The 22,268-nt window shown below is 42.7% G+C and overlaps 1 protein-coding gene across 13 annotated transcripts in view; it reads left to right on the forward strand.

Annotated features, from left to right (window-relative positions):
- grin1b (glutamate receptor, ionotropic, N-methyl D-aspartate 1b) overlaps positions 1–15,053 on the forward strand; it is a 59,278-nt gene extending 44,225 nt beyond the window's left edge. For 2 of the 13 annotated variants that reach the window (XM_056376641.1, XM_056376643.1), the window contains 2 exons: positions 4,279–4,386; positions 8,305–15,053. In XM_056376641.1, coding sequence (XP_056232616.1) covers positions 4,279–4,386; positions 8,305–8,370 — 174 coding nt within the window. In that variant the 3' untranslated portion in view covers positions 8,371–15,053. Of the gene's footprint in view, positions 1–4,278; positions 4,387–5,957; positions 6,729–8,304 lie in introns of those variants that run through there. The other 11 variants (XM_056376644.1, XM_056376645.1, XR_008827863.1 and 8 more) reach the window with 10 other exon arrangements.
- Positions 15,054–22,268: the final 7,215 nt, after the last annotated feature.

The following is a 22,268-nucleotide window of genomic DNA, read 5'->3' on the forward strand; positions in this document are numbered from 1 at the left end:
ATTTTATTATACTGTGCTTCATCACACTATTGTATAGTATACTATTTCTATACAATACTACACCGCTCTACACAATATACTAATATTAGTCGTAGATACTACCACAATACTATGCTGTACTGTAGTATACTTTAATATAATATATATACTATATATCACTCTTACTATACTACACTGCACTATATTGTATCATATATGACACTGAATTATTCTATTAGTCTTGTACTTACACTGTGCAGTACTAAACCATGCTTTGTCATGCTGTACCACACAGTACTATATTATACAATACTAATACTGTACTACACTATGCTGCACGCCACTATACAACATTGTATTGTGTGTATATATTAGTGTCGGTGCACTATCCTCAGCTCACTGAAAAGGCACACACTGCACTACGTTACACACACACTGACGCAGAGTTAGTGATTACAACTGACTAATAGTGAGTTCAGTAACAGTGAGTTCAGTCAGTAACAGTGAGTTCAGTAACAGTGAGTTCAGTAACAGTGAGTTCAGTCAGTAACAGTGAGTTCAGTCAGTAACTGAGTTCAGTAACAGTGAGTTCAGTCAGTAACAGTTAGTTCAGTAATAGTGAGTTCAGTCAGTAACTGAGTTCAGTAACAGTTAGTTCAGTAACAGTGAGTTCAGTCAGTAACAGTGAGTTCAGTCAGTAACAGTGAGTTCAGTCAGTAACAGTGAGTTCAGTAACAGTGAGTTCAGTCAGTAATAGTGAGTTCAGTCAGTAACAGTGAGTTCAGTCAGTAACAGTGAGTTCAGTCAGTAACAGTGAGTTCAGTCAGTAACAGTGAGTTCAGTCAGTAACAGTTAGTTCAGTAATAGTGAGTTCAGTCAGTAACAGTGAGTTCAGTCAGTAACAGTTAGTTCAGTAATAGTGAGTTCAGTCAGTAACTGAGTTCAGTCAGTAACAGTTAGTTCAGTAATAGTGAGTTCAGTCAGTAACAGTGAGTTCAGTCAGTAACAGTGAGTTCAGTCAGTAACAGTTAGTTCAGTAATAGTGAGTTCAGTCAGTAACAGTGAGTTCAGTCAGTAACAGTTAGTTCAGTAATAGTGAGTTCAGTCAGTAACAGTGAGTTCAGTCAGTAACAGTGAGTTCAGTCAGTAACAGTGAGTTCAGTCAGTAACAGTTAGTTCAGTAATAGTGAGTTCAGTCAGTAACAGTGAGTTCAGTCAGTAATAGTGAGTTCAGTCAGTAACAGTTAGTTCAGTAATAGTGAGTTCAGTCAGTAACTGAGTTCAGTAACAGTGAGTTCAGTAACAGTGAGTTCAGTCAGTAATAGTGAGTTCAGTAACAGTGAGTTCAGTCAGTAACAGTGAGTTCAGTCAGTAACACTGAGTTCAGTCAGTAACTGAGTTCAGTAACAGTGAGTTCAGTCAGTAACAGTTAGTTCAGTAATAGTGAGTTCAGTCAGTAACTGAGTTCAGTAACAGTTAGTTCAGTAACAGTGAGTTCAGTCAGTAACAGTGAGTTCAGTCAGTAACAGTGAGTTCAGTCAGTAACAGTGAGTTCAGTCAGTAACAGTGAGTTCAGTAACAGTGAGTTCAGTAATAGTGAGTTCAGTCAGTAACAGTGAGTTCAGTCAGTAATAGTGAGTTCAGTCAGTAACAGTGAGTTCAGTCAGTAACAGTGAGTTCAGTAACAGTGAGTTCAGTCAGTAATAGTGAGTTCAGTCAGTAACAGTGAGTTCAGTCAGTAACAGTGAGTTCAGTCAATAACATTGAGTTCAGTCAGTAACAGTGAGTTCAGTCAGTAACAGTGAGTTCAGTCAATAACAGTGAGTTCAGTCAGTAATAGTGAGTTCAGTCAGTAACAGTGAGTTCAGTCAGTAATAGTGAGTTCAGTCAGTAACAGTGAGTTCAGTCAGTAACAGTGAGTTCAGTCAGTAATAGTGAGTTCAGTCAGTAACAGTGAGTTCAGTCAGTAACAGTGAGTTCAGTCAATAACAGTGAGTTCAGTCAGTAATAGTGAGTTCAGTCAGTAACAGTGAGTTCAGTCAGTAACAGTGAGTTCAGTCAGTAACAGTGAGTTCAGTCAATAACAGTGAGTTCAGTCAATAACAGTGAGTTCAGTCAGTAACAGTGAGTTCAGTCAGTAACAGTGAGTTCAGTCAGTAACAGTGAGTTCAGTCAGTAACAGTGAGTTCAGTCAGTAATAGTGAGTTCAGTCAGTAATAGTGAGTTCAGTCAATAACAGTGAGTTCAGTCAGTAACAGTGAGTTCAGTCAGTAACAGTGAGTTCAGTCAGTAACAGTGAGTTCAGTCAGTAACAGTGAGTTCAGTCAGTAACAGTGAGTTCAGTCAGTAACAGTGAGTTCAGTAACAGTGAGTTCAGTCAGTAACAGTGAGTTCAGTAACAGTGAGTTCAGTCAGTAACAGTGAGTTCAGTAACAGTGAGTTCAGTCAGTAACAGTGAGTTCAGTAACAGTGAGTTCAGTCAGTAATAGTGAGTTCAGTCAGTAACAGTGAGTTCAGTAACAGTGAGTTCAGTCAGTAACAGTGAGTTCAGTAACAGTGAGTTCAGTCAGTAATAGTGAGTTCAGTCAGTAACAGTGAGTTCAGTCAGTAATAGTGAGTTCAGTCAGTAATAGTGAGTTCAGTCAGTAACAGTGAGTTCAGTCAGTAACAGTGAGTTCAGTCAATAACAGTGAGTTCAGTCAGTAATAGTGAGTTCAGTAACAGTGAGTTCAGTCAGTAATAGTGAGTTCAGTCAGTAACAGTGAGTTCAGTCAATAACAGTGAGTTCAGTCAGTAATAGTGAGTTCAGTCAATAACAGTGAGTTCAGTAACAGTGAGTTCAGTCAATAACAGTGAGTTCAGTCAGTAACAGTGAGTTCAGTAATAGTGAGTTCAGTCAGTAACAGTGAGTTCAGTAACAGTGAGTTCAGTCAGTAACAGTGAGTTCAGTCAGTAACAGTGAGTTCAGTCAGTAACAGTGAGTTCAGTCAGTAATAGTGAGTTCAGTCAGTAACAGTGAGTTCAGTCAGTAACAGTGAGTTCAGTCAGTAATAGTGAGTTCAGTAACAGTGAGTTCAGTCAGTAATAGTGAGTTCAGTCAGTAACAGTGAGTTCAGTCAGTAACAGTGAGTTCAGTCAGTAATAGTGAGTTCAGTAACAGTGAGTTCAGTCAGTAACAGTGAGTTCAGTCAGTAATAGTGAGTTCAGTAATAGTGAGTTCAGTCAGTAACAGTGAGTTCAGTAACAGTGAGTTCAGTCAGTAACAGTGAGTTCAGTAACAGTGAGTTCAGTCAATAACAGTGAGTTCAGTCAGTAACAGTGAGTTCAGTAATAGTGAGTTCAGTCAGTAACAGTGAGTTCAGTCAGTAACAGTGAGTTCAGTCAGTAATAGTGAGTTCAGTAACAGTGAGTTCAGTCAGTAATAGTGAGTTCAGTCAGTAACAGTGAGTTCAGTCAGTAACAGTGAGTTCAGTCAGTAATAGTGAGTTCAGTAACAGTGAGTTCAGTCAGTAACAGTGAGTTCAGTCAGTAACAGTGAGTTCAGTAATAGTGAGTTCAGTCAGTAACAGTGAGTTCAGTAACAGTGAGTTCAGTCAGTAACAGTGAGTTCAGTCAGTAATAGTGAGTTCAGTCAGTAACAGTGAGTTCAGTCAGTAATAGTGAGTTCAGTAATAGTGAGTTCAGTCAGTAACAGTGAGTTCAGTCAGTAATAGTGAGTTCAGTCAGTAATAGTGAGTTCAGTCAGTAACAGTGAGTTCAGTAACAGTGAGTTCAGTCAGTAACAGTGAGTTCAGTCAGTAATAGTGAGTTCAGTAATAGTGAGTTCAGTCAGTAACAGTGAGTTCAGTAATAGTGAGTTCAGTCAGTAACAGTGAGTTCAGTAACAGTGAGTTCAGTAACAGTGAGTTCAGTCAGTAATAGTGAGTTCAGTCAGTAATAGTGAGTTCAGTCAGTAACAGTGAGTTCAGTAACAGTGAGTTCAGTCAGTAACAGTGAGTTCAGTCAGTAATAGTGAGTTCAGTAATAGTGAGTTCAGTCAGTAACAGTGAGTTCAGTAATAGTGAGTTCAGTCAGTAACAGTGAGTTCAGTAACAGTGAGTTCAGTAACAGTGAGTTCAGTCAGTAACAGTGAGTTCAGTAACAGTGAGTTCAGTCAGTAACAGTGAGTTCAGTCAGTAATAGTGAGTTCAGTCAGTAATAGTGAGTTCAGTCAGTAACAGTGAGTTCAGTCAGTAATAGTGAGTTCAGTGTTACCTGCGTGTTAATGTGTGTGTGCACCTATCGTATGATTTATTTTAGGATAGGAAAAGTGGTAGAGCAGAGCCCGAGCCCAAACTGAAAACCTCTTTTAGGTCCATCACTTCGACCTCCGACCTCAAACGCCGTAGGGCCTCCCAGGACGCCACGGTAAGGAGATGAAGATCACCTACCCTCCTCCTCCTCCTCCTCCTCCTCCTTTCATCCTCCTCCTCATGTCTTTCCTCTTCATCTTTTATCTTCGTTTCTCCTTTTCTTGTTTCCTCTCCTCTCACTCAGACTCTTTTGTCCGTATCACATTTTATTTATCAGAACCAATATTTTGTTTGTCATATGTGTCCTCTCTCCTCTCTCCTCTCTCCTCTCCTCTCCTCTCTCCTCCTCTCCTCTCCTCCCCCCTTTCCTCTCCTCTCTCCTCCTCTCCTCTCCTCTCCTCTCCTCTCCTCTCCTCTCTCCTCTCTCCTCCTCTCCTCTCTCCTCTCTCCTCTCTTCCTCTCCTCTCCTCTCTCCTCCTCTCTCTCTCCTCCCCCCTTTCCTCTCCTCTCTCCTCCTCTCCTCTCCTCTCCTCTCTCCTCTCTCCTCTCCTCTCTCCTCTCTCCTCTCTCCTCTCTCCTCCTCTCCTCCTCTCCTCCCCCCTTTCCTCTCCTCTCTCCTCCTCTCCTCTCCTTCCTCTCTCCTCTCCTCCTCCTCCTCTCCTCTCTCTCCTCTCTCCTCTCCTCTCCTCCTCCTCCTCTCCTCTCTCCTCCCCCCTTTCCTCTCCTCTCTCCTCTCCTCTCCTCTCTCCTCCTCCTCCTCCTCTCCTCTCCTCTCCTCCCCCCTTTCCTCTCCTCTCTCCTCCTCTCCTCTCCTCTCCTCCTCTCCTCTCCTCCTCTCCTCTCTCTCCTCTCCTCTCCTCTCCTCTCCTCTCTCCTCCTCTCCTCTCCTCCTCCTCTCTCCTCTCTCTCCTCTCCTCCTCTCTCTCCTCTCCTCTCCTCTCTCCTCTCTCTCCTCCTCTCCTCTCTCCTCTCTCTCCTCTCCTCCTCCTCTCCTCTCTCCTCCTCCTCCTCTCTCTCCTCCTCCTCTCCTCCTCTCTCCTCTCCTTCCTCTCCTCTCTCCTCCTCTCTCCTCCTCCTCTCCTCCTCTCTCTCTCCTCTCTCCTCCTCTCCTCCTCTCTCTCCTCTCTCCTCCTCTCCTCTCCTCCTCCCCCCTTTCCTCTCCTCTCTCCTCCTCTCCTCTCCTCTCTCCTCTCTCCTCCTCTCCTCCTCCCCCCTTTCCTCTCCTCTTTCCTCCTCTCCTCTCCTCTCCTCTCTCCTCCTCCTCCTCTCCTCTCTCCTCTCTCCTCTCCTCCTCTCTCCTCTCCTCTCCTCCCCCCTTTCCTCTCCTCTCTCCTCTCTCCTCCTCTCCTCTCCTCCCCCCCTTCCTCTCCTCCTCTCTCCTCCTCCTCCTCTCTCCTCTCCTCCTCCTCTCCTCTCCTCCCCCCTTTCCTCTCCTCTTTCCTCCTCTCCTCCTCTCCTCTCTCCTCTCTCCTCCTCTCCTCTCCTCCTCTCTCCTCTCCTCTCCTCTCCTCCTCCTCTCCTCTCTCCTCTCTCCTCCTCTCTCCTCTCCTTCCTCTCCTCTCCTCTCCTCTCTCCTCCTCTCTCTCCTCTCTCCTCCTCTCTCCTCCTCTCCTCTCTCCTCTCTCCTCCTCTCCTCCTCTCCTCTCCTCCTCTCCTCCTCCTCTCCTCCTCTCCTCTCCTCTCCAGCTCCATCATCTCCTTGCTGACTCCTCCTAGCCGCCGTCTGTCAGTCAGTCATGTCCACCTCCATCAGCTCACCTGTCCCAGTAAAGACAGACGAAGGAAAGAGTGAAGACAGAAACTGTCTCGGGTCAGGGCTCGTGTTGTTGCCGGTTTTATTTATTTACTTTATTATATCGTCCTCTTGCAAAGGAGAAGTGAAGAGGGTCAGACTGTGTGGTGTCTTTTCTCCTGTGGACCTTTTTGTCCTGTCATCCCTCCTCTGTTTGTGTCCTGCTGTTTGTCGTCTGTCTCCTCGTCCTCCCTGTCCTCTCCTTCCTCTCCTGTCTCTCTCCCTTCATCTCACTGTCCACACTCAAAATATCCCACAAACCTCTTCGAGGGTTTGATTTCACTAACGCTCAGCTCTGGTCCTCAGAGGTCGGCCGGCGGAGACGTGGTTTCTCCTCTCACTCTTCTGGTTTTCAGCGTCTTGTCCGGACGGCGGTTTGAGGAGCAGCTGATGAATGAGGGATGTTACTCCTCTGGTCTCTGAGGCTCAGCATCAATAAACTTTCTGTCTGCAGAGCTGATGGCTGTGACCCGTCTGTGGCCGCCTGCTTCACTCTGTTCTGTTTCAGCCTCCGTCTGGCAGGACGACACCGGTTTGACTCTGTGGTGTTTCCCCTCAGGGAGGTGTCTCGTCATCACAGTGTTTTTAAGATTGTGCTGCTTCTGACAAACAGCTCAGAGATGTGAAATGTGCCAAATCTTCTTTTCTACCCCCCCCTCCACCCCCCCACCCCCCCTCCAGATACCCTGTCACTTTAATGTGAAGGGCAGCAAATAGAACAAGACGTCCAATGTGTCTTTTTGAGGCGTCAAACTCTCACACACTGTTATTGACATTAAAATGTTTTGATTGACGATAACGATAATTACCTGTTAAGATGTTTTTAATGTTCAGTAACAGACGGGGGGGGGGGGGGGGGGGGGGCTCTAACTCATTTCTCTTTGTGATCATCTCTTTATTTTCTATATGAGTGTTTTTCCTCTCAGTGGATTTGAATGGTGTCCAGACTCTACATGCTGTACTACACACACACTGCCTCTGTCCTCCTCTGCAAGCACGACTCACCTGTAGACTCCAAACACAACAACAGCCTCCTGCTCAGGTCCTTGCTGCTGCTGTTGTTGTTGTTGTTGTTGTTGTTGTTTGGCTGCAGAGAAACAAAAACAAAATTCAAAGTGTGGTCGGACCTGATCGGTCCTCTGGGCGTTTCCAGGTCTTAAAGCATTGAAGTCAGTTTCCTGAAAAAAGGCCTCAAAAGAATCTTGAATTTAATTTACAAAAGTCTTAAATAGTTTTATTTCCTGCCGTAAACATGATGTTCGTTTGTAAGTATAAAATATTTGTTCCCAAGTGTTGATCCATCAGAAGATATAAAAACCATCTCAGTGTAGTTTTACATCTCCTCTCTCAGGCTTCTCTCTGGAGCTCTAGTAACAACAGGTCAGTGAGCCAATCAGAAGAGAGGAGGCTCTGAGCCTCTCTTCTGATTGGCTGACTGTTTTCTGAGTGATCCAATAAAAATAAAGCAGATTTCAGGTAAAAACACTCAGAGAAACCAAATCCTGCAAGGTTTGGATGGTGGGTCCAGGTGGGCGGGGCTTGGTGACTGCTTTGTTGTGACATCACAAAGTTCCAGAAGTCCTGACGGCTCGTTTTAAGGCATATATTTGTTTCTATGGTAACCAACAGGCAGGAGGGACGGGGGGGGAGGGGTGGACTCACAAAACTTCCCAAACCAACAGATGATCAATAAAATAAAGTCCAGCAGAGTAGATCACACTTATGACATCATCATCAGCTGACGATCGGCTCCTCTGTCAAACCGTGTTTTACTTTCAACTTCAACCTGTTTTTAAAATGTTGTGTTTCTGCAGCAGAATTATTACAAAGCTGCTTTTTGCATAATTTCCCAAAAATAATTTAAAGCAAAAAGTCACAACAGGCGAAAAGTCAAAATGTATCGACACGTTTCTCAACTAATCATCAATCACTCGCAAATATTAAGATGACAAAGCTCGTTATCCCGAGATAACGAGGTACGATCAGGAAACCTTTCTCTTACTTCTGTCTACAGAAGGTTTGATCTTTAAACTCTTTAAACTCAAACAGATTCAGTTTCCTGAGAAGCTTAAATGCTTCGATGATAATAAATGAATCAATCCGACTAATGGACTCTTGGCCCTGAGGTTGGTGTCACTGTGTGTGTCGCGGCGTAAACAGCTGATGTGTGTGTGTGTGTGTGTTGAATGAATTAATGTGTTTCCTTTGCTTCTCTTTCTCTTTTTGTCCCTCTGCCTGTAGCCGTACCCGACTGACATCACCGGCCAGCTCAACCTATCAGATCCCTCCGTCAGCACCGTTGTCTAAGAGAGAGAGAGAGAGAGAGAGCTTCACTGCTACTGCTGAGCCACACACACACACACACACACACACACACACACACACACACACACACACACACACACACACACACACACACACACAGTTGGACAAGCTGAGCTTCCTCTGAGACAGGAAGGAGATGTGATGGCATCATGTCTTTTGGACAGTATCTCACACACACACACACGTGCACACGCGCACACACACACATACACACACACACACCATCTGTCATTCCAAACCTCTCCACCCACTACACACACACACACACACGGACACACACTCGCCTTGCTCCACTTGTAGCCATCAGCCTCCTCCAACCAGAGGGTCTTATAATTTGAAAGAACTTTTTCAGACGGCTTTTATTTTGATAGGTGTCTGTGATGTTGTACAGTTTGTTCAGTTTCCTGTCCGTCACGCTGATCGATCGCACTGATTCATCAAACGTCCTGATCGGTTTCAGAGCCGGTCCACCTGCTGGCGACGCCTTCGCTCTCCACTCCACACAGAAACACACAGAACTTATTGATCAGGAACCCCCTGTTGATCGGGAACCCGTCGATAGGGAACCTGTTGATCAGGAATCTGATCATTGATCAGAGTGTGGTTGGTGGGTGGAGTCTCTGGGACAGGAAGTTGTTGTGTAACATGGACCAGAGATGAACCAGACTGAGGTTCTGTCATGGCTTGTGGGTTCTGTAGTCTTTAGAACCTGAACCAACAGTTTGGTTCATCTCATTAACCCCCCCCCTTTTTTTTTTTATCTGCCAATACTGTATTATATTTATTTATTATATATTTTATAGTTATTTATTTATAAAGTGAAAAACCCAAGGCATTGATGAAAGCCATGAGATGCAGCTGAAAGCTCTGGATCATTTTATCTCGTGATATATTCATTTTATTTACTGTTTATAAATATTAAACTGCATTTTCTTCACACGTCAAACATTATACAAGAAAAACATCTATTCTGACACACACACACAGACACACACACACACACACACACACACACACACAGACACACACACATACACACACAGACACACACAGACACACACATACACACACACACACAGACACACACACACACAGACACACACATACACACACACACAGACACACATACACACACAGACACACACACACAGACACACACATACACACACACACACACACACACACAGACACACACAGACACAGACACACACACACAGACACACACACACAGACACACACATACACACACACACAGACACACATACACACACAGACACACACACACAGACACACACATACACACACACACACACACAGACACACACACACACACACACACAGACACACACACACACAGACACACACACAGACACACACAGACACACACACACACAGACACACACACACACAGACACACACACACACAGACACACACACACAGACACACACACGTCTTTTTACTTTATTTTTTTTTATTTTAGTTTCTTCCGATTTAAAGAAAAATTTTACGATATTTTCCAAAATGTTAAAAATGTTAGAAATCTATATTTCTGTTAAAGACGTTGACAGAATCCTCAAAGTCCTGAGAAAAATCAACCAAACAATAACGTTTGTTTACAATTCCTTAATGAACGATTCAGATTATTGAAGAGAATCTTTGGAGCTGATCTGTTATTGATCTGTGATCACAGTGTTTAGAGCTTCAGATCAGACGCTCTCCAGTCAAACAGCAACATTCTCACATTTTAAATTTTTATTTTAATTTCTCTATTTTACATAGAGTAATAATGAAAGATTTATTTTGAAAGGAACAGGAAACATTAATGAGATGATTGTCCACAGGGGTGCAGCAGAGACTCCACCCCCCCAAAGAAATGTGTGATTAAACACCAAAAACTCCCTGTTCATTTTGTCACTTTATATTTATTAATTCAAATGTTGATTAACCTTTGACCTTTGTTGATGACACTGCTGTTGGTGTGAAATATTCTAATGATATAAAAACATAGTTTTGTGCAACAGGAAGTTGTAACACTGAGCAACAACATCTTGTAAATCTGATTTCACCGTGTTATAAAATACTTCCTGACCCAGAGGCTCCACCCCCTCCACCCTGACAGTCCCAGGGCATGCTGGGCAATGTAGTCACCGCTCCACCTCCACTGTGTCCCTGCTGATGATGTCAGTCTCTGTCTACCTCCACAACACTGCCACTAACAGAAACTGATGTCATGTGAAAACCTCCTAACTCCTCACAGACCTGTCCACGCAGTTCCGCAGGAGTTAGGAGGTTTTCACACTGCAGAAGCCACGTAGCTGAACCCTGTCGCTACGAATGAGAAACACACAACAACAGAGAGCTGAGAACCTCACTGAGAACAACAGAACCTCCTGAGGAACCTTAAAGAACAACTCAAGTGTTTTACCTGTTTTCCACCGCTGTAACTCATTCATATGAGAATCAGCCTGAGACCTGACGCCTTCAGTTTGTGGTCAAATATTAAACATACAAGGTAAAACTTATTATCATTCTCATTCAGGGGAACAACATAACACAATAAGAACAAAAGCAGTTTCAAAAGAGACAAAGTTAAGGAGAAAGAAGTAAAGTTTGTTGTTTGTAGCCGTGTGATAATTGTTTTTAATTTAGTCACAAACTGTTGTCATTTATCGGAACAAAGACCAACATGTTGAGCTAACATGGATAATGCTAAGATAGCAGCTAAAGCTAACAAGTTTCCCATCTCTGAACAAGTGTATAATTTCTGAATGGGACCTAAAGGCTAACACTGATGCTAATGTAGAAAATGAGGCAGTCACCCTTCTCTCATTTATTTAACCAGCACAGCTAATGCTATGGCTATAGTCAATGCTAACCATAGTTGCCTTTTTTCTGTGGATAAACAGAAATAACAAGATTCATTAAGTAAAACCAACATGGCTATCTCTTACACTAGCTAAGGCTAACACTACCTTTGCAGAATTTACCGCAATTTAATGTAAACAAGCATGAAGTGGGTGGCATTAGACCTCAATATGGCCTCTGTTCTTTGGAACTTAGTGTGTAGCAAATTTAGCTTATTTAGGCTAACTGTGGATTACATGTGACTAAAACCAACACTGCTAATGCTAATGCTCAGGATAAGGCTAACCATAGTCTGTTTCCTGTTCTTACACTAATTTCACAGAGGTTTTCTTAACATTCATTAGACCAACATGGCTAATGCTAATGCTAAAGATAGAGCTAACTGTAGTTACCAATCTGTTTTCTGTCTGGGTTTCTGAGCATTTCTCAGACCTGTGTGGCTAAAGCGACTTCTGATGCTAAAGCTAACAGTGGTTTGCTGCTCAGCTAGTTCTTCTCATCACAGCTGGTGATAATGCTACTGTAGCTACTAGGTCAAGCTAACCAAAGCTACACAGATTTACAGCTAAGACAAGGCTTATGCTTAGTTAACGGTCATTGTCAGGATGATCATCATCTCATCGATTAGTCCCATGATTATTGTCTGTATTGATTGTTGAGCTGATGAAATGCTCCTCACAGTTACAGACCTGACGTGACTCATTCACATGTCGCAGTAAATTATTTCATTTCTGTCTTGTAAAATTACTGTAAATTAAAACCGCTCCTGTCACCACATGTATCTGATTTATCTTTAATTAATGGAACAAAAGATTCACCAAAGAAAATGTTTCTATTTCTGCTCTGAATATAAACTCCAGAAACAACCTTATTATTATTCTATTAATTAATTACAGACAAATCAATAAAATGGATTAATCAAAGTTCAACTTAAATTCATTTTGAAACATTATTTCACAGATTTACTGACTGAAAACTAAAGTGACATGTTTGTATAGATCTGTGATAGAGGAATGAAACGTGACCGAGCGGACGTTCACTCCTCAGGTGTGCACAGGTGAAGGTCTGACCGCTCGACCGCTCCATCACTGTTTACTGAAAACTCATATTGATTTGACCGACCTCGGCCTGTGGTTATAATTGTCACAGCGGAGCAGGATTATGTAACATGTTTGTGAAGTTAGTTCCTTTGCCAAAGTAAAAGCCCTAATATTACACTGTAAAAATAAAAGCCCTGCAGATGATCTGTTACACACGATCATCACATTGTTATTACTGATGCATGAATGTTGAAGCAGCGTTTACTTAAACTCCTGATTATGTTCTCGGTCGATTGATTGATTATCTGGTTTGTCTTTGTCCAATTAACAGTTCAGATATTAAGATTGTTCAGTTATTGATTAGAGACGAAGAAAAGCAGCAATCTTCATCTGAGTAACTGGATCCATCGAATGTTGATTGATCAGCTGTTAAAGTATTTTTCATTTCCGGTTGATTAATCAATTCAGATCTATTTTATATAATATTGGATGCTGTCATGTGGCGGCTCCAGCTGCAATGCATCATGGGATGTAAACACTGTTGTTGCTGAACTCAGACTCTTCATTGTTCTCAGTGACGTTCGTGTCGTTTCACGTCGACTCTGATGCCGTGTTGAAAACTGAGCTGCTGCACGACTCGCTGCAAACCTCCTGCGTCTATCAGGAACAAAGACCTGATGTTTTTATTTGTGTTTACACACGACTTCCACCTCCACAACAACAACAACAACAACAACAACGACCTTCATTCACTCTCGTGTGTGTCAGTGACGTCTGCCTCCAGACTCCAGCTCAGTCCGTCAGACGGAGGAAGTAGAGTCCTGTTTACCTCCATCATGGAGGTCATGTTGTTTGTTTGTTTGTTTGTTTGTTTGTTTGTTTGTTTGTTTGTTTGCACTGAACTTGGGGGAGGGAGGGGTCGTGGTCCAGGTTCAGATCCGGATCATTTACTAAGAATTAGAACCTTTTCCTCTGAAGTCTGGTTCATGTTGTCTGGTTCTGGTCTCAGGTCTCAGGTCCCCTCTAGTTGGATCTGGAAACAGGTTTAGTTTAGGTCCAGTTCACATCCAGGGACCAGTTCACATCTAGAGACCAGTTCACATCAGAGACCAGTTCACATCAGAGACCAGTTCACATCAGAGACCAGTTCACATCCAGAGACCAGTTCACATCCAGAGACCAGTTCACATCAGAGACCAGTTCACATCAGAGACCAGGTCCAGATCCAGAGACCAGTTCACATCCAGAGACCAGTTCACATCAGAGACCAGTTCACATCAGAGACCAGTTCACATCCAGAGACCAGTTCACATCAGAGACCAGGTCCAGATCCAGAGACCAGTTCACATCAGAGACCAGGTTCAGATCCAGAGACCAGTTCACATCAGAGACCAGTTCACATCAGAGACCAGTTCAGATCCAGAGACCAGTTCACATCAGAGACCAGGTTCAGATCCAGAGACCAGTTCACATGCTCTGTGGTTCAGGTCAGTAAAGATGGAGGTTCAGGTTCACTATGAATAAACAGACTGTCTCTGTGTGAAACCAGACCAGGATCTTTAACCTGAACCAGGATCTGTGAGTGTGAACAGAACCAGAACCAGCTGAGTGAGGTGGACACTGGTCTGAGGTCAGATGTTCTGGTGGAAAACAAACGTTCAGGATCAACGTGTCTGTGACTAAAACTGCGACGTTCCCCACGCGGCTGCCTGCTCAGCTGTTGTAGATGTGTCATGTGACTCTGCAGGTGTCAGTGATGATGATGATGGTAAATATCTGACCTCAGACCAGTCTCCACATCATTAAACTGGTTCTGGTCCTGTTCTGGTTTAACACCCTCTGAAGACTCCAGGCTCAGTGTTTCGTTTGTGCTCATTTAGTTTTTATTTGTTTGCTTTTATTGTCTTCTTCATTTACGTTAATGTATTTATTGATTGATCGTTTTATAATCGATCAATAATCAATACTGGGAGTTGTTTAAAGTGAGTCTGTGGGTGCAGCTCAGTCGATGGTTAAATAATGATGTCACAGTTTTTCTAACATTGTTTTTATTTTATTTTGTAAAGATTTCTTTGGTTTGTTTTTGACTTGTACAGATGATGATGATGATGATGAGATGATGTTTGTATTGAATCGTATATGAACTGGTCTGAGGTGACGTCACACTGTTGATATTTTCCCTCCGAACACAAACTGTAGACGTACGTTGTTATAAACTGTAGAAGAAGAAGTGTCCCTCCCTCTGACCTCTGACCTCTGAGGAGTTGATGTGACCTGTTACATGTTGGTTGTATACGGTCGTGTGAAGGTTTCTTCCTCTCTGACATGAAGCCTCTCGACTCGGAGCTTCTGCCGTTTCTCATCAAACATAAAGATTTAATATGTGAAGGTATAAAAACCATTAACTCCTTATTTCACTTATTTTTGTAGAAAGTTCCTGAAAACAAACAAATATTTCCTAATTATCCTAATCATGAGGGAAATACGAACAATGTTCAGTTATTAGATTTAAATGAATTAATAAGTGTTTAGCTGAAGCTGTAAAAATGTGAACTTTGTGAACAGCATCATGAGAATCTACTTAATGTTTCATTAAGATTCCAGTAATAAATCAACATGTAACATGAGTTTGTTTTTCTGTTCAACATTATTTGTCTTAACTTTTAAAAAACCTTTAAAGTTTCTCTCTCTCCTCCCAGTGTCTGTTTCACCCTCAGCAAATCCATATTATAAAATAAATAAATAATATTAATCGATAATGATTCCTGATCATTAAGTGATGAAAGCACAAAAATGTATTTATTTTAAAATCATAATTTTTCTTTCAATTTTCTTGAGTTAAATAATTTTTCCTTTATTTAGTTTTTCTCTGATTTCTAGAAAATTGTTGAAACAAGTTGACAAAAAAAAAAGACATAAATGAATTCAGAAATAAATAATTAAATACATTAATAAATACAAAATAAATACCTTGTGGTCAAATGCAATTTCTCTATTTTTATATGTATTTATAAAATTATGCATTTATTTCTGTCTTACATTTTTCAGTCATTTATTTATTCACATGTTTCTGTTCCATATGTAAATTAGGTGGGCGGTCCTTCCTCAGTCTGAAGCCGGATTGGTTGTAGTAACGTGATCAGATCTCCTGCTGCGTTCACTTGACTGGTGCACAGGAGCGTTTCCTTTAGCTCGCTGTTAGCCACTAAGCTAACTGATGTTCAGTTTTATTTGTAGAAGTAGAAACTGAGAGTGTCGATTCACAGGAGGCTGTTTTATTATTATTATTATTATTCATTTAACTTTTTTTCTGTACTGAGTCAATAACTCTTAACATGTTTTTTTTTACAGTGCACAGAAACGTGAGTTCAGGTTCTTCAGTCAGTTTGACTTTTTGCTTTTGTTTGATGTTTCACAACCGTCCAGTTCAACACGAACCTTTTCTAAGAATTCTGGAGGAATTTACCTGAACAACCTTATAAAATATCATCTGGTTCAAACTATAACAACTTATGATACATTATGATTCATTAAATCATGACATGTTTTTATGTCAAATATTAACCTGCGAAGAAGCAGAAAGTAGAAAGACTAACAACTAAAGTACAAATGTTTTAGCTTGACTTTATTCTGAAATGCTACATATTTTTTTATATTCAGTTTTATTGTGAAAGTTCTACATAATTCATTAAACAAGAACTGACAGAGATAAAAAAGAAAAGAAAAGAAGCAAAGGCAAAATCAGGACATGTAAAACATTAACAGCTTCAGCTGAGACGACTGTCTCCACAGACATGACCTCAGGTAACACTTTATTCTGAAGGTCTAGTAGGTTTCCTGTCGGCCAATTTGGGGGATGGGGTGAGATTGTGGGAGTTGGTGGGGGGCGGGGGGGGGGTGTATTTCAGTCTCTGCACAATGTTGTTGACTCTTGGTCTGAAGGTCACTGCAGCTGCAGCCTCCTCCCCCCTCTCCTCCCCTCTCCTCCCCTCTCCTCCCCTCTCCTCATTAAGTCCCTCCTGCCTGATTTACGACCTGACAGAGGACAGGACGCCTCCGTCCATACATCCACCTGCACCGCTGCTGAACACATCACTGATTGATCACTGATTGATTGATCTGGACTCTGACGATAAGATGCTGTGATTGGCTGAAGCTGCTGTGAAGTCTCAAAGAAAAGAAGAGGCTACAGGTGTTTGTTCTGCACCACAGAAGAAGAAGAAGGAAAGGGAAGGAAACCAACAGAGAAGAGCCGTCAGGTGAGTCTGATTGATCCGGGATTATAATCTGATCACGCTGATGTGTGTTGATGGCGAGTGACGTTCAGGAACAGTAATCCAGTAATGTGACACAGTGCTGCCACCTGGTCTCAGTGGTCAGTGTCGGTACTGCAACAGAGACGTTTTATCTGTGTGATGTCATCATCAGGAAGTGTGAGATCAGGGAAACTCTTCTTCCTCTCCTCTTTCCTTCCTCTCTTTCCTTCCTCTCCTCTTTCCTTCCTCTCCTCTTTCCTCTCTTCTTTCCTCTCTTCTTTCCTTCTTCTCCTCTTTCTTTCTCTCTTCTTCCTCTCTTTCCTTCCTCTCCTCTTTCCTTCCTCTCCTCTTTCCTTCCTCTCTTTCCTTCCTCTCCTCTTTCCTTCCTCTCCTCTTTCCTTCCTCTCCTCTTTCCTTCCTCTCCTCTTTCCTTCCTCTCTTTCCTTCCTCTCTTTCCTTCCTCTCCTCTTTCTTCCTCTCCTCTTTCCTCTCTTCTTTCCTTCCTTCCTCTTTCCTTCCTCTCTTTCCTTCTCCTCTTTCTTTCCTCTCTTTCCTTCCTCTCTTTCCTTCCTCTCTTTCCTTCTCCTCTTTCTTTCCTCTCTTTCCTTCCTCTCTTCTTTCCTTCCTCTCTTTCCTTCCTCTCTTTCCTTCCTCTCTTTCCTTCCTCTCTTTCCTTCCTCTTTTCTTCCTCTCTTTCCTTCCTCTCTTTCCTTCCTCTCTTTCCTTCCTCTCTTCTTTCCTTCCTCTCTTTCCTTCCTCTCCTCTTTCCTTCCTCTCTTCTTTCCTTCCTCTCTTTCCTTCCTCTCCTCTTTCTTTCCTTCCTCTCTTCTTTCCTTCTCTTTCCTTCCTCTTCTTTCCTTCTCTCTCTTTCCTTCCTCTTTCCTTCCTCTTCTCTTTCCTTCCTCTTTCCTTCCTCTCTGATGATGATTCATGATCTTATTAATAATATATTCTCAGTGTGACTTTAATAGAAATGATATTCAGACATGGAAACGTCTCTATGTTTATGTCTGTATGTCTGAAAGTTTAGTTCCAGTCATGTGATCGTGTCGTTACATTCACCTGTTGGACGCTGTTATAACTGAACTCACCTGCAGGTGTCAGTGTTTCTTCTCATATTAAGAACTTCATTCCTGGTTCAGACGATGCTGCTTATAATTAAAACTCTGTCTCTTTCACATGAACGTGCTCGTACCTGGACAGGTAAACCAGAGTTACCTGAGCCAGGTGATCAGGTTAATGTTAGGTTCAGTTAAACCAGATAACTAACAGTCTTCCTGGATCTGGAACTTCAGACCTCTGGTGGAGCGGAGGAGCTTCCTCTTCTCCCTCCTCCTCCTGTCCCTGGTTGTCACGACAACACTGAAGCACTTTAGCCTGTTGCCGTGGTAACCACATGGTATTTTTAGAGCTGATAATGGAGTAGAGACGTGACGGGGGGGGGGGGGGGGACCAGGACCAGAATAGAACCAGACCAGGACCAGGCTAGAAGCAGACCAGGACCATACCAGAACCAGACCAGAACCAGACCAGGACCAGACCAGAACCAGACCAGAACCAGACCGAGCCGAGGACCAGAAACAGAGTCAGTGATTCTTTATATGGACAGTTAATGACGCATCAACAATCCAGCAGTCAAACTTTATTTGTACTGCACTCTTCATACAGGTGAGTTCAGGTCAAAGGTCACAGACCCATAAAACAAACAGATCACATAAGAAAGCTGAGAATGAGACAGTGACGCTGTAATAACATTAGAAAAACCACAAACACAAGAAAATGAAAATAACAGATAAAATAAAATAAAGTGACGAATGACTGAAAACAAGATGTGATTTAAAGTCGGGCTTCAGACTTTCAGCATCGCTCTGTTTTTACTCTCCAGAGACCAGCTGAGGGTCACCTGACACACCACACACCTCCTGGACTTCAAGGACCTTCAGAACCTCCAGGACCTTCAGAACCTCCAGGACCTCCAGGACCTTCAGAACCTCCAGGATCTTCAGAACCTCCAGGACCTTCAGAACCTCCAGGACCTCCAGGACCTTCAGAACCTCCAGGACCTTCAGAACCTCCAGGACCATCAGAACCTCCAGGACCTCCAGGACCATCAGAACCTCCAGGACCTCCAGGACCTCCAGGACCTCCAGGACCTCCAGAACCTCCAGGACCTTCAGAACCTCCTACTTAGAGACTCAGTTTCTCCAGGACCATGTCTTCATCTCAGAGCAGATCTGAACTCAAAACATCTGGACTCAAACATTTCTGTTGGTGGCTCCATCGCTGCTCCTCTCCTCCTCCTCCTCCCCCTCCTCTTCCTCTCCCTGTCAGCTGCAGTGCCCCCCCCTCCCCCGGGCGTCTCGTCGTCTCCCCCTGCTGGTGGTCCTGCTCCTCTGCAGTCTGCTGCTGATGCTGCTGCTGCTGCTGTGGAACTACCACTGTCTGTTCATCTCCCACATCTGCTCCCCGCCAGAGGAGGAGGCGGAGAAGGGGGGAGCTGAGGTTGTGACCACGTGGAGTCGGCGGTGACGGCGCCGCTCACATCCGGACCACCTGAACCTGGTCTGAACAACACAGATACAGGTTGAGGTGGTTCAGATTTTAGAATATTCAGTAGAAAGCATCATCACCTGAATGTTTCTCATGTTTGTCTTTATTTCCACTTTCTGGGAGATTTTAACTCGAAAACAGGTGGAAAACCTGAAAGTATTGGTTGCTGTGAGTCACAGATTAAAACAGGAACATCCTACATTTCCCATAATGCACCTGCATAGTGTCTTTCATCAGAGCCTCCCTGCCTGGTAAACAGTCACATCTGTCAGTCTCTACACACATTTTCATATCTATACATTTGTGGAGTGACGTTTTTTAATTTGAAATATAAAGTTTTGAAAATTACCAAAATAAAGTTTACCAAAATAAAAGCTTTATAATGTTTTGCCCATCTGCTGACGTTTTGTTTCGTTCTTCCAGAATCAAAGTTTAGTTCAGGTTCAAACTGTTTAATTCAGACTAAATACAAAAACAGAAAACATTTTTTATAAGTGTGAAACTTTTCATACAAATACACAGATGTCATGTTTCAACTGTCAGCTGACGACAAACTACAACTACAAAGATCCTCGGAAAGAATCTGAAAACTAATCTAATTGGAAACTTTATTAAGAGATACGATGGTGTGATTTAATTATATGGCATAGTAAAATAAATATATAAATAATATGTATTTATAGCTTCTATCCAGACATACACAGTAAAATGAATGTTCAGCTGACCTCTGACCTCTGGCTTACACTGGTAATTAAGTGGAAGGACTGATCTTTGCTGGAACATTAATTAATAAACACGCAGACTAAGTTTCCTTATCTGTGTTTGAATCACACTCTGCAGACGTACAGGCTGCTCACATTCACACAGTGTTGAGCTAAAGTCGAAGTCTGTAAGTACAGAACGGCTGACGTTAAGTACATGTTTCAGATCCTCTGTGGACTCTGATGTATGTTCACATGGACTCAGAGCTGCTGTTAACCTGCACAGGTAAAGACCAGGTTCACCTGTTCAGACTTGTCCAAACACAAGAAGTACAGAAAAGCTCAACAACAGTAACTGTGTTAACAGTGTGTCTGACAGCAGACATGTTGTTAGATCCATCAGGGAAAAGTACAGAGAGCAGACTGAAGTACGACATCAGCAGCCGCAAACCCTCCATTACAGCTCTATTTCTGTCTGACAGACCACTGCTTTAATTCAGACTTTTACTTTGGAGTGGTGAAGCTGTAAAAGTGACGAACCAGCAGGATTACACACAAACAAACTGTTTACAGTTCAGAGTTCATTAGGACCAGAAATCAGGACATTTTCACTGTTTTCATCATTATAAACATGGCCTCCCAAACCTGCAGCACAGGGTTACCCAGGCTCAACAGCAGGGGCCCTGGACTGGGGCTACACAGGCAGACCAGCAGGGGCCCTGAGGTAGGTGCGTGACTTTAAAACCTCACATATGGACACTAACTCCACAGTTTTCATTTCCAGAAGAAAGATGTAAACCCGTTTAGTTTAGTTTAGAATCCCTCTGCAGAGGCCCAACATGTCCAGGCTATCTGAAAAACAAAGAAATGAGGAGCTCATTCAATCACCATAGGAACCAATTTAAAGAACCTCAAAGTCTCTAATAAAAAACTCAAGACCCTTCATCGGGACCTAACCTGAAAACTCTGAAGATTCTCTGTAGGAGCCTTGAAACCTTCTGAAGACGCTGTTAAACCTCTTAAGGAGCCTTGGAAGCCTGGATCGCACCAAGAACCCCTTGTGAACGTCTTTGAGGATACGTGGAGGTTCCACGAGGAACCCTGTCACTCTTAGAACTCAATCTAAAATCTACAGAGCTCACTGAAGCACAACTGAAACCTTTTCAAGGAAATCTCCTTTGAAATATTTTTAAGACCCTTTAGAATCTCTCGAGATTTGTGGAGTCCGTGCAGGAGCCCTGACACCACCTGGAGGACCCTCGGGACCTTTCCAGACCTTAAAACCCCTTTCCGCCTGATGATGAGTGTAACAGCTGTCAGGTATGGTTGGGGGGAAGGGAGCAGGAGTGCTTGGAACACACTGCAAAAAACCGTCAGGTGAAACACAACAAGACCGGAAATGAGAACAACGTGCCTTAAAAATAAAAGCTGAATATGAAAAGTAAATGTGTTCTGTATATTAAGTTTTTCATCAGATTTCCCCCTCAAAATAAAACTGAAACTAAATGGTTGCTAATAATTGTATTGAAAAAGCCTTTTAATATTTCCTGTGTGACAGGCCTAAACCTCCACACGCTGTGGTCACCAGGGCTGGATAAACCTCCTGAGGGGCCCTGGGGCCAAAACCTGTTGTTGAGCCTCCACTGATCACACAAGACGGTTTTCTGAAACACCCAGGAACCAAACAGTAATCTAGAGCTGAATTTATTCATTGATTATTAGACAACTGATAGAAAATTAATCTGCTCCAATTAAATATTTTTTAAAGCAGATATGCCCAAAATTCACTGGTAGCAGCTTCTTAAATGTGAAGATTTGCTGGTTTTACTACTTTTTTTTATTAAGCTAACATCAATATCTTTGGGGTTGTAGCTGTTAATATGTTGTTTTTTACCATCTTATGACATATTTAACATTTGATAATAAATGATCAAATAATGATTAAAATGTGCTGGTTGCAGCCTTTCAGTTCTCCTGTGATGAAACACAACAACAATTGAAACAGTCCAGGTTTTACAACTGGATCTGACAGTAAAAGAAGAGACAGGAGCCGGAGGGTGGAGGATGAGTCAGAGCTCATCGTTGTACATCAGTGAAATTAATCAAAAGTAAACACAAATGATTTGGGAAGAACCTGGGACTTGTGGGGCCCCCGGGGGTCAGTGGCCCCTGGACAGTTGCCTGCTTTGCCTGGTTGATCCAGCTTTGATAGGATGTTTGTTGAAACTCTGTGATTATAAAGGCCTGGAACCATCAGAGTTGCTGTGTTATGGATTAGTTTGCGGGCGATCGTTCAGCTAGCTATTAGCTAGCTATTATTTAGCTATTAGCTATTAGCTAGCTAGCTAATAGCTAGCTAATAGCTAATGTCACAAACTGTCCACACACAGTTGGCACTTAGCTAACTGGGAGTCACAGTCCAAAATGGGGGACGCTATCGTAGCATTAGCTTTGTGTGAGCGGTTTT

Source organism: Seriola aureovittata, chromosome 5, assembly GCF_021018895.1.
Source record: "Seriola aureovittata isolate HTS-2021-v1 ecotype China chromosome 5, ASM2101889v1, whole genome shotgun sequence".
Taxonomy (NCBI): Eukaryota; Metazoa; Chordata; class Actinopteri; order Carangiformes; family Carangidae; genus Seriola; species Seriola aureovittata.